General features: G+C 34.8%; 1 protein-coding gene across 2 annotated transcripts in view; it reads right to left on the bottom strand.

Moving 5' to 3' along the window:
- Window positions 1–333: 333 nt before the first annotated feature.
- zfat (zinc finger and AT hook domain containing) overlaps window positions 334–13,120 on the bottom strand; it is a 55,437-nt gene continuing 42,650 nt past the window's right edge. The window contains exons 11-16 of one of the 2 annotated variants that reach the window (XM_088601849.1): window positions 12,299–12,387; window positions 9,718–9,856; window positions 5,392–5,507; window positions 4,254–4,380; window positions 3,646–3,773; window positions 334–1,615 (exon numbers count right to left, since the gene is read on the bottom strand). In XM_088601849.1, the coding sequence (XP_088457975.1) occupies window positions 1,391–1,615; window positions 3,646–3,773; window positions 4,254–4,380; window positions 5,392–5,507; window positions 9,718–9,856; window positions 12,299–12,387 (824 nt within the window). In that variant the 3' untranslated portion in view covers window positions 334–1,390. The remainder of the gene's footprint in view (window positions 1,616–3,645; window positions 3,774–4,253; window positions 4,381–5,391; window positions 5,508–9,717; window positions 9,857–12,298; window positions 12,388–13,120) is intronic. The other variant, XM_088601850.1, reaches the window with a different exon arrangement.

The raw sequence follows: 13,120 nt of genomic DNA, 5'->3' as shown, positions 1-13,120 counted from the left end.
TGTACTTTTCTTTATAGTGCCATGAAGATGCTTAGTCATCAACAATTAGTCTTATCCATACACATCTCTTTCAGTCCACTGCAGACAAGCTAATGCTTGCTTTTGTTTGGTATATCCAAACATGTTCTTAAGCTTCTCAAATTCTTAACCAAAATTAAAATGCAAAAACTGATTTAACCTGTTTTAAGCTTCCTTGTGCACAAATTCTGGCCCCCTTTCAGTTCACATATGAGGCTTTGAACAATGGGAGATACTGCTGTCTGTCCTGTTACTCTAAGATTGTAGAATCATCTTTCAGCCCATATCAGATCTAGCAAGTAAGTCAACAAGCACTTTCAAATTCACTTTTATACTTTTAATTCTGTTTCATATACTGTGTAATTGTATACTCATCTTCTTTTTGTTTTACTGTACAGTGTCTTGGGATGATGAAACATAAGGTTTTTGCTGTCTGATTCTTTGTAAAAAGAAAGACTTGACAACATCTGATATTCACACTTCTTTCTTATCAACTTCTGAATTTCATAAGTAGAATATTTTTTTTTAATTCAAGTAAAATTCTGTTTGCAGTGAAAGAATGAAGAGAATTAAAACATATTAATTGATTAAGAGACTAAAAGAGAAAGGCTGTTGTACATTAAACCGTATTTAAAATATAAATATGATTCTGAAAAAATACCTGGTTTCCAAAACTTAAAAACATATTCCTTTTTGAAAATTTCTCTGTGTTTAAATATCTATGGCTAGATATGTAAAAACTTTTGGCACCGTGCAAACTATGAAAAATGTTTGTTAAACAGAAAATACACTGAACTATTACAAGAATTACACAAAGTTTCTGGATTAAGCAGCTCATTTAATCTCAAGGGCATTTATCAAGATGCTTTCTGGTAGAAACTTTTCCTTTTACATTAAAAGTGCAAAACTATTAATTGAAAATTAATTAATTAAACTATCTATCCATCCCATATTAACTGAAATTTAAATGTTTGGAATGGAGTCATATCACTAATACCAATAACAGGATCTTCAGAAATCTGATTCTGTGTCAGTCTAGCTTTCTTAAAAATTGTTAAACTAAAGCAATTGGGAGAGATTAAATATTACTATGATACAAAATCCTGACATTGTTTTTACTTTTAATTCGAGAAGCGTGGCCCTTTCATGGAAGTTTCCTCTGAGTGACTTTGTTGTTTTATCCATAAAATCAGGATAATCTAGACGCTAACAATCACATATTGAGTTCTGGTCATTCAACATATTTATGTGAAGAAAAGGGTATATCTGAGCTGCCCTACATCTACAATTTATATTTTAAAAATTTCTTCACAACGGTTTTTGATACACTCTACTCCTCCTTTTCAAAAAGCACAATCTTGCTTTCCGAGCATCAGACAGTTTCAACAGTTTGCTCCTCTGCTTGAACAGCCTCCTGGACATACACAATGAACTGGGAAGCATCTTCTCCCTGTGTGTAAACAGTAACAGTCTCAATTCCTTCCACATCATCCGAGGAGACTACCAGATGGTGTTCCTCTCCTAGGCCTACTGATGCTTGTTGTAAAGCCTCTTGAATCATCACTGCGTGGTTCCCTTGTTGCTCCTCTTCGGCAACCTGTGATAAATGAAAAGAATTGTGCTTGATGGCTCAGTCAGTAAAACCATAGGTAAATCTATATTACATCAAATAATTAACCAACAAATGTCTCCTCCTCTGTGGAATCTTTCACAAGATCACTTGTGTGTTGACATTATTTGCAAATGTTTTCCTTCCGGCTTTGGCCAAATATACTGCACCCATCTCTGTTATCAGACTAAAGGGTAATGAGAATCAAATGTTTTCGTTGGAAACAAGTGGCGGATTAGGACTATTGACTATCCTGGGGTGAGACAGCAGGATATTATTGGTGTCCACAGGATGTGTGTACCCACTCATACATCAATAATTTCCGGACACTAACTATCCTAACCAGCAGGTCTTTGTATGACTGCGTAACCTTTAACTGGATCTGTTTTCTTTCCACTTCCCACAGAACATATAACATCACAAAGAAGGCATTAAAGGGTTAGATTGAACCAAAAGCAGTGCAGCTATTAAACTGTTATTTAATATACTGACAATATATTCATATCAAAATGATATTAGCTCAATTAGAGTAAATAAAAAAGTGATGATTTTGGTGATTAGTTTCTTGTAAAAAAACTAACCTGAATTTGAGAACAATCAATTGCTGTCTGATTTTACCTTGCATTCAAAATTTAGCAATTTTCCTATCCTGTACATATGAACGAAAGGTACTTGATTTTTTTGAAAAGTGTGAAATTCCAATTATTATGCTAATTGGATAAAGTAAATTAGCCTTTGTTCGTTAGTAGTGTTACAGTTGAACTTTCAAGCCTTGACGCATATGGCCTTGATAAAAGCAATGAACTGAACTCATTAAGGCTTATAAAGACATTTTTGCAGTGATGATGCACATAAACAATTAAGCTGATCTTTGTTCGTCCTATAGGGAATTAAGAACATCTAAAGACCATTTTATATAGTCTGCTTTGACAAACTAATGCTACACCATTTACGAGGCCTTTAAGTAAGGAACATTTGGGTGTTCACTAAAATACACTATGTACAATGACCTGAGCTGTTAGCATTGATACAAAACTGACTACTATGTTGCTGTTACAATAACCATTAGCTCAAATTATTGCTATCATCACTACTATCGTTACTATTATGCCTCAAATCTTAGGCCAAGGGATTTTGAAGTTTCCCATGATGCCTTATTTTGCTTTTTTTACAGGCTGCTTGGTTTTATTTAAACCTCACACTTCATCTGAAAAGGTAGGTCAGTGTTTCTCTCTACTGCCAATATTTCGACACGTGCATTAAAAATCTTATATAAACATTAGTTCAGGATTTCAAAGTGGAGCTTTGTAAAAAACTTGATAGAATATTCTTTTTGAAGTTCTTCTGCTCCCTCGAGTGATGCTTTACCTTTAATTGCTCCAAAGGCAAATTTTCATTTTCATTTGAGCGCAATGTGCAAGTGCTGACCTGATGTGGAAGAACTCTGTAAATAACTGCTCTGACATTTACAACTCCATAATACATTTCAGTTATTTTTCGACATGGTGCAGTTTTACATTTTGAAATTTAATCTTTCCCTTTTGCTGTATAAAATGAAACGAGAATGAGTTCCATAAATATCATGAATTTAAAAGATGTAAAAATCACATTAAATCATTTGCACATACTTATAACCCATAATTATTCTTATAAAAAAAAGATGTACAGTGTATAATGTCAATGACTTTATATTTTTCATTTTACTAGAGGCTTTTAATTTTGTGTGTATGAGTCAAATATACTCTTATTCATCTTTTGGACACAGTTTTGCTCTGATTATTCATTTCAGTCCTTGTTTGCAAAAGGAGAGTGGCATTTCTATCCACATTATCTGTGAATTCGGGTTGATGCATTTCGTTCTTTCGCCACTGTGAAAGACACACTAGAACAAAGTAGCTCCTTAGGTCCATAAATAATAAAAAATGCCACAATCTGTCAAGACTATGATGCAATAAGACCAATAAATTACATTACCATTAATTCAGAAAGTTTTACTGTAGATGATAATGACATCTCACCTGTTCCACCACAGTCACAGTTCCAGGAGCCATAGCAACTACTGAGGCGACAGCAGTGTCATGATTCTCTGAGCCAAGCTCAATTATTTGTTGAAGAATATTAACTGCCGTAGGATCCAATCTCTCTCCTATAGTAAATATCAAACCGAGGCAAGCAATAAGCACAAGAAAGACAAAAACAATAACAGCAACAACTGAAATTCTCTATCTAAAATTAATTTAACTTTTGTAAACGGAACAAAACCCAAAGAAGATCAATTGAACATGGCTGAAAACCAAAACCTAATGATACAAAATAATGTAAAAAATGAGAATGCGGCATTTTGATTTATATAATATTCACTATTAAAAAATGCTCAAAGGTGTAGATCCCAAATGAAACAAAAGGAAGAGAATGAGAACGCTCACGGGATGATTCCAAAACTTTCCTGCTTAATTATAACATTTCATTTGATGAAGTCCAAGGTATTTTTTTGTAAACTAGGTAATTGAAAAAGAAACTCTATTTCATTTCTCTTTTGCATTTTCTGCCTGATTGTACAAACATCAGGAAAGAGCTAATAAACTGTACTGTCACAAACTCCTCCCTGGTATTTGCTTTTACTCACCATTTTCAGTGTTGTACCGCAGATCCTGGAGTGCTGCTACAGCAGCCTCAGTTCCCTGGAGATCTTCAGTCTCTGTAATATGGAGATATTGGGTAGATGGCTCATCCAAGGAGGATTCTACAACCTGCTGAAAGATACACATTTTGAATTCTGTGCCTTTGGGCTATGCAGTAATCTATTTATAAAACAATAAAAAGAACAACGTTAAAACTTGAAAAAGAAAAGGCTATGGCAGTTCCTTATCTTCTTTTGCTTTAGAAGTATAGTAAATACTCCTCGTGCTATTGTATTTTGTTTCTGATTCTTTAGGGGAGATCCTGTACTAAGAATAAGCAGCCAAGTTCCTGGAGGCACATATTTAAAAGCCAGTAATATTAGAAACAATATACTGCAACAGTTTTAGCAAGTAATTATGACAACATTTGTAGCAGTTACAGCAATTTGAATGACAGAGGATAAGGGAGATTAATTTTAGTGGGACAATATGACTAGAAAAGATGAAAGGTGATGGGGAAGCAGTTTATACTGGAGATTCCACTTCTGTGACTGCAAAAAATAACTGGAATTGTGAACTGGCTTGTAAGAAAGAATCAAAACTGAACAACTGGAACCCTGTTTAGCCTGCAATACAATTAGATTTGCATGTGTAAAAGAAGAGGTTATATCATTGGTTGATTTCAGTTTTCTTCACCTAGAGTTATACAGGCCAAATGAGATCATTACTGCTAAAACTGAAACTGAAATGACAAAAACGATTGATACTGTGAATAACTGCTTTCGTAGCCAGCTTGTCAAAACACCAACAAAGGCAAGTGCGTGCATTAATTTGATCTTCACAAATATCCCAGATGGATTAATAAGCATAGAAGAGACACATTAGGAAACTGTGAGACCAGAATATGATCTTGTATCTTTCAATAAGCTGACAATGACTTTCAATAAGCTTAAAGCATACCATGTAAACAGAAGCCCTTTCAATGATGTTGATATCAACCTAAACTGTTTCAGAAACTTCACTCATGCATGGTGACAAGGGCATAGTATAAAAATATTTTACACTGAAAAGGACTATGTTTATTATCTATAGTCATAAGTAACCAAACAATGTCCTTAGAGGCAGCTTTTTGAGTCACCTTACCTCCCACTGATTTCCATCAGTCTCCACAAGCTTAAGACCATGCTTGTTTTTAAGATGTCTATTCATCTCCCATTTCGTGCCATAAACAAAGTTACAGACAGGACACTTGACACCTCCTGGAAGTAAAAATACGAAACAAATTTGGGGCAGGTTAGATGTTTTACAACTGAAAGGAAAACGGAATTCTTTACATTAAAGTACATGAGCAGCAGTAGAAATATAACGTGGAAGTAAAACCAATGTTATGATTTTTGATTTGCTGATCTTTTGTTGCTCTCAGGTTTTAATTGAATGACTTGATTTGTCCTTTTGTCGCCCAAACTCTTTCGCAATTAACGAGGACTGCATTTCTGTTAAAGCCTCTTGTATGTAATATCAGAGTACAGAACGTACGTCTCTATACTACTGTTTAAAAACAGTATTTTATTGATAATAAGAATAATTAATTGCATTTATATTGTTTTTTTTTTATTCCAAAGTGCTCTTCACACGCGGAGGGGATGCAATTAATTCACCAGTGAAGAAAAACATGACAGCCTTTATGCACCAGCTGTCCCACTGCACAGATCAGGCACAGGATGGACAGAAGTGAAGTCTCACCAAATAAAGAAGGGGGAACTTTAGGTTGGTTAGTGAGGAATTTAGCTAGGACATTGGGATGAACACTACTAGTCTTACTAACATTGCCACAGGATTTTTAACAAGCAAGTAGTCATAGTATAGGCTTAACGTCTCATCTAAAAAACACCATCTTATACAGTGACAGTCAGCATATTAAGATATTGTTTTGACAATTATGTTCCAAAGGGGAAAGAAGATGTACTACTGTAGTACACCGACAGCAGGGATATTAAAATTATTTATCTATAAGTCATGCAGTCATTTTAAACTGCAGGTAAATCAGAGTTTTACATGCAGCATACAGTATATCTCGTGTGTATTATAGGTAAGCTGTGAAAATTCAAGTCCACAACCCACTGCTGTCTAAGCATTCTAGGCACCAGACTTATCTAATGTGAATTACAGTTTCATCTTATACTATACATCAGAAGATTTGAACAGAAATAACATCAATAATTGTAATTTAATCTTTAAGGCATCAGATAGCACTTTTTTATTATAATTACCATAGCTACTGTATATACATTGTGGTAAAACAATTTTTCTTTTAAAACATCTTCAAGTGTCTTTAATCTGCAGACGAAATATTTCCGTAAAAAAATCCAAGTACGAGATATAAATCTGGCAAAACAGTATTATAAAAATAGACACTACACAGTGCATCATCTATCAGAACTCAAAACAGCTGTACACTTTCAGAGGCTCTTGGCTCCTCTTTAATCTTTCTGAATTCACAGCTGCCAGCTGTTGAGTCCTTTTGGCATTTTAAAATTAACAATAAATTTTGCTGCAGTCATAATCTGCCAAACAAAATAAATGCACTTAACCATTCACTGAAATGATTGTCTTAAAACACTACTTATTTCAAAACTCCAAACCACAACTTAACTGTAGTATTCTTTAGAAAAATATTATCCATTAGAAAGGGGAAGACAGAAATGACATAGCATTGTCAATTAGCGATGCTGTCAGAATGTGGCATCCAACTGGCTTAAGATGACTGACCTTGTGTGCTTTCCAATGATAACCAGAAGTGCACCAAAGCATTTCAAAACCACCTTAAATTTAGCCTCATCAGGATCAGCTTTATTCCATTGTTGTAATTGCTTTCCCTGAACATACAGAAAAGATTGGGTCCCTTATATGAAACTGCGAATACTATAATGATTCCCTGCTGGCATTAACAATGTTTATGTTATATATCGTGTACTGTTTGTGTCACATGAAGTAATTGAAAGGGAAGTGATTTTTCATTAAACAGCCTATTATAATTTAAAGCTTTAAAATCAAAATGTATGAGGAACCTACAAAAATGGAAATGATATCCATATGATTAATTACATGATTCAGGAAACATCTCACAAAAATGCATAAGTGTGTGGAAGCAATTGTTAGGCAATGGTTTGAAAACTGATCAAAGAAACAGACTGCCAGACTTTCTTGGACCAAAATGTTGTGTTAATGCCCTGATATCCGTCCGTCCCACTAACTAGCAGCACCAAAATTATTTAAATGATGTGTTTATGTAGCTTTGTCAAAAAGATAGGAGGACGCAAGATATGTTCATCTGTTGTATCTAACAATAAACACCTTTATTACAAGAATTAAAGCATTGTTTTTTTTTGTGAATTTTGGGATTGGTTATATTCCCTTTTCTTTACATTTAAAACCAAGTTAAAACTGCAGCTTTTGATACTTGAAGAATGCATATGATGTTCCTACTTTGATGTGCAGTGCCAAACTCAGCATGTGCACATTCCTTCTCATTCAGCAAATCTGGGCAGTATGCAGAGAGACACCAGTGCAAATTGATGACAAAGGCAACTTTCATGGATAACCAATAACCTCATGCACATTACATATCAAAACAACAATTAGATTAGTGGATATCAGCCACTCATTGTCAAGTGCTCCTGGGTAATTCTATATTGACAAGGCCACTTTATCACAGTAGCTCTGGGGTAATTCTGCCTTGACACTGGGAACTGCCAGGCCCTGGAAGTGGCACAACCTGGATTTCATCCTACAGTCACTTTTTGACACAGGTTGCAAATTAATCCACTTATTCTGCAACCTGTATCAAACAGTGTACCACTTAGTTGGATGTATTGGAAAGAGATCTGTATATAAATCATTCTAATGGCAAAAAGAAAGCAATTTCTGACTAAAAATACACATTTTTCAAGGACATAAACAATCTATTCTCCATCTCTTTCAATACTAAGTATAATTGGTAATGTTACTGACAGTAACCCTGAAATGTATCACCTACTGAAAGGATTATTTGACCTCACAATCAAACCAGAACAGGGATTTTCTAGCTGGAGTCCACATAAAAAATAGAATAAAAATAGTGAACATAAGTTTTTTCTTGATGAAAACAAAGAAAAGAGTCTCACAGGTTCCATATACTGAAAAAAATATGTCTTTCTGGTTAATGCCAAACTTAAAAAGAAATGGAAGGCAATGAAAACAATTATATGAAGTAAACTGAAGGATCACTTTTGTGGAAACAATATCAGAGAAAATAGGCAGCATAGTTTAGAAAATATACATCTTGCCTTATCAATTTGTTAGAGGTCACTGAACAATCAATAACAATAATGGACACACATGTAGAGCATTGGTTATTAAAAAGAAAATAGACAGGTCCAGATAAGAGATGAATACTCAAGCTGGGTTGATGTAATTTGTAGATTACTACAGGGATCTGTACTAGGACTATGCTTTTCAAAATGTATATTAATGATACAGATTCCAGAATGATAGATGATAATAAATTATGAGAATTGTAGGAGAATTAGAAAACACTATAAAAGCAACAAATACAAATAGGAAAATATTTGATACAAATAATGACTGGGAAAACACATAGCAGATGACGTTTAATGTAAGCAAGTGCTTACAAATGTTCTGTAAAACCAGAACAGGAGGGACTTTCTTACCCACAGATTAAAGATGGGAGTATGGACCCAGCCATGCTGTTAATACCCTAGTGTCTTTCAAGATATGGCTAGATGAGAGTCTTGGATTAATAATACTAACTACCACACAAGCTAGATTGGGCTGAATGGGCTCCTCTCATTTCTAACCCTTCTTATGTTCTAAAAATACCCTTTAAAAAGAGACAAATTGTTTTAAAGCCTGACATGTAAATTGATACTGTAATAGCTTAACTTCATGGGTAAATTATAATTAATTAAATATCATTCAGCTTTCTTTTCCATTCATTTAAATGCAAATAGTTTTGAGAGCATAATTAAAACTACTGCTGACTGAAATATCATCTCTCCCAAGTGAAATATAGACATATCAAGACTTCGAGCTTGTTGCTGCTAAATGGGAAAACATAGCATTCAGGAATATTTCAAGTGTTTTTCAACCTGTGTCATTCATTGCTTGTTAGGTAAGAAGAGTGGGTTCATTTTTAAATTATTAAATTTTTATGAAGATTGTACTAATAAATCACTAAATAATCAACATGGGAGCAAACATTCAGGAAGCAGCTAAAGGCATTTTATTTTATATTATGGCATGAAACATACATAATACACACAAAAAACATATCAGTAGTCAGTATCAGTAGTACAGATGTAACGTTAAATTCAGGGATGCAATACACAATCTTAACTAAAAGTTAAGGACAAAAGGAGAAGTCTGTATGGAAATTCATGCAGTATGTTGAACACGGATTAAAAAACCTACCTTGTTGAAGCAGCATATCTGCAGCTGGAGTACCCAAGCCTGCGTTTGTGTATTGTTCATTGGGATGCTTTTTGTTGTAGTGCCTTTTCAGGGATCCAGACATGTTGCAAGAATAGTGGCAGTGTGCACATCGGAAAGGCTAGAAATGAATCATGAAAAAATCATATTTGGTGATCAGTTATTTCCATTGAGTTGTAAGAGCCGAACACACATGCACACCAGCTATCCAGGCACTTGTATCAAATCATTTTCGTTAAGGTGATTTCTGCTGACACAGACGCAATGCAACATATTGGGATAACCTTGTAATAAATTCATGGCTCCTTCTACATACCAATGTGGCAATGAGTAAGGTTAAAGTCAAGTGTACGGGGTGGGTTTTGATACACACAGATAGATTCTAGGTACTGTAAGTGTTGTGTTTTTTGCACCAGATAATTGACTAGTGGAAAGAAATAACAACAGAGGTGAAGACTACTGCAAAGGTTTCAGTTAATTTTGCACCCTGCTCCTCCTGGTTTTTATCTCTCATTTTTAACCCAATTCAGAACAATCTTAAAGTGAAAGAAAAGGAGGAATGAAGTCCATAACATAGCATAGCAGCCAAATCAAACATTTCAATTTTTCAGACCCCCTCAATTGATTGTAACTTAACCATCCAGTACTCTGATCTTGCCAAGCAAATGCCATAAATATCATAAACACTCTCATACATCATACAGTACATCCTGTATGTTATGCAAGTACGACATAATTTCACTCCCTTTTAATCTCAACAGTAAAATAAATGCTAAATGCTCAGTGTGAGGAAATAGGCTCTGCAGTATAAATGCAAAATCTAATTCAAGACAAAATTTCTGCTGAAGTGTTTCTGCTGAAGGCACCATTAGGCATGTTACTTCAACAAGGAAATTAATGGACAAATCCTAGGCTGCCAACTGTTCATAAATTTCCAGACAGCCTGTAAAATATGTCCAAATTTCATTTTTGAGAACTCCTAAATTACAAAAAATGAACTTTGTTTTATGAAAAGTTCATGTTTTAATGAGCCATTTCTTTTTAGATGTTGTATTTGGTGCTTGTAACATAGCTAACGTGGCCAGAACTACAGCAAGCAAGCAGCCACCCACCCACACTCTGGAAGCAAACATTCCACAAGGTCAATCCACCTTCCCCCTTAATGAAAGGTTTTTCATTAAAATGTGTTATTTATCCCACGACCTTTCAAATGTAAAAGTATATGGTTTGTTTTTGGATACAAACTGTACAAAGAACATAAGCAAAATCTATTTTAAACATGGTCATGTGAGAACTAAAGCCATACTATTTAGTATGAAAGGAGATTTGAAGCCTCAATTCTTGACACTTTTCAATTGAAAAAGGATTTGTTAGCTTTCCAGCTCTCATCTAAAGATGCACTTGTTGGAAAGCTCGTGAAGGAGAACACAATAATTGTGATTTGTGCAGAAATCTTTGTGTGTCCTTGGGCTAGCACCAAGCAATTCAATGATGAATTCATGCAACCTTATGTATTAACGCAAGAAGCAATATAACAATGAAGAACCCAAGCGGACTAAGATGAAAAAAAACTTTTCAATTGAAAAAGGATATGTTAGCTTTCTAGCTCTCATCTAAAGATGCACTTGTTGGAAAGCTCGTGAAGGAGAACACAATAATTGTGATTTGTGCAGAAATCTTTGTGTGTCCTTGGGCTAGCACCAAGCAATTTAATGACGAATTCATGCAACCTTATGTATTAACACAAGAAGCAATATAACAATGAAGAACCCAAGCGGACTAAGATGGAAAAAAAACGCAGTTTCTAAACTGGCTTTTATTTTTATGTTATGGACTTTCTTCCTCCTTTACTTTCACTTTAATTTGTTTTCATCACAAATAAAAAAAAGTACAGTACCAAGCAGTCCAAGGCTGGCATTTTTCACATTTTTCACAATTATGCCACAGACTGTTTCAGTCATCTCGGTTTTCTCAACCAGATTATCGCTTAACATCTCTCAGATGCCAAAAACCATATTAGCTGATCACTCTTCATGACTGACAACTGGAAATTACTGTATGACTGATACGTCCTGGATTCTGCGCAGCCTGTCACTGAATATTTGGAAATCCTTGCACCATTCTGACCAAAAAAAAATTCTTTCCAGCGTAAATTCCGAACCAAGCAAAATCAACACAAAAAAACACAGTAAAAGTAGGAACTGTAAAAAATAACATTTTGTATCAGACAGAGAGATCTTAAAAGTAAGACCTTTCAGGAGTCTGGTGAATCTTTAAAAGCACAAGGCCACTCAGTGATATGGATATTAAGGAACTCTTGTAATATCACAATGCTTGTGAGGAAGGACAACTTTACTTCTAATTTTCCCTTCTCATAAAAATAATGTGATTGTGGAAAAACAGTGATTTGAAAATAAAGTAGTTTCCACCTCCATAGTACTCTGGAAAAGAAAGAACTAATAAATATCCCTAATATATAATAGATCTATCATTTCCTTACTCTTTTTCAAACATTGATAGATTTTGTTTTCCTTTTTCATGTCTGCAACATGTCTCCTGTTACCTTAAATGAGGCGTGCTGTTCCATGTGGCGCAGGAGCTGGGGCTTCTGAGCTGCTGTATATTCACACACAGTGCATTTAAACTGCCGGCCTGCAGAAAAGAAATGAAGGTTGATCAAAAGATAATTTTCTCAAAAATATGCAAAGTCCCACTTGCACACTGAAGGCAGATGGGTGAGGGTAACTGGATAATGAGAGTCCAGGCGACAGAGGTGAAGCGATCATCAGGCTTTTTTTTTTCAGTTGAAGTTAAAGCATCATACAGCAGCATAAGGGGGGGAAAAAGTTTTATTTTCTCTCTCTCTTTTTTCCTTCTCTGCCTGTTTCCCCTGGCAGAGCTCTCTCTTTATAGCCAGATAACAGAAGTTGCAATTCTCATTCCCACTCAGCCCCCTGTTCCAGCAGCTGGAGGACTTTCCTTTCTTGCCTTTCAGTTATCAAAAACCCAATTTGCAGTTACCCGCAGTCTACGCATTATGTCTGAATCTCAAGGACATATTGTTAACAAAAGAGGTGGTTTAAACATAAATAACTATTTACAGATGCAAGGTCATTGGTGCTTTGAGTACAGGCATAAGGTTACAAGTGTGATAATTACAATAATTCTGAGATTATCATGTTATATAATATATATAAACAATTACTCAATATAATGTATATATTATAATGTATAATATATTGTATAACCAACATATACAATACCGTATGTAATGCTAGTTGAAAGCTTTGGAACCCTTAGAACTTGAGAGGCAAAAACAAAATGCCAGTATGCTACATTGTCTGCAATAAAAACATATGGGAGGGGGTCTTCAAAAATAGTATTA

Source organism: Lepisosteus platostomus, chromosome 12 (assembly GCF_059453375.1).
Source record: "Lepisosteus platostomus isolate fLepPlt1 chromosome 12, fLepPlt1.hap1, whole genome shotgun sequence".
Lineage (NCBI taxonomy): Eukaryota > Metazoa > Chordata > Actinopteri > Semionotiformes > Lepisosteidae > Lepisosteus > Lepisosteus platostomus.
The sequence above is the reverse complement of the archived record's forward strand: the minus strand, read 5'-3'. Positions and strand labels throughout refer to the sequence as shown.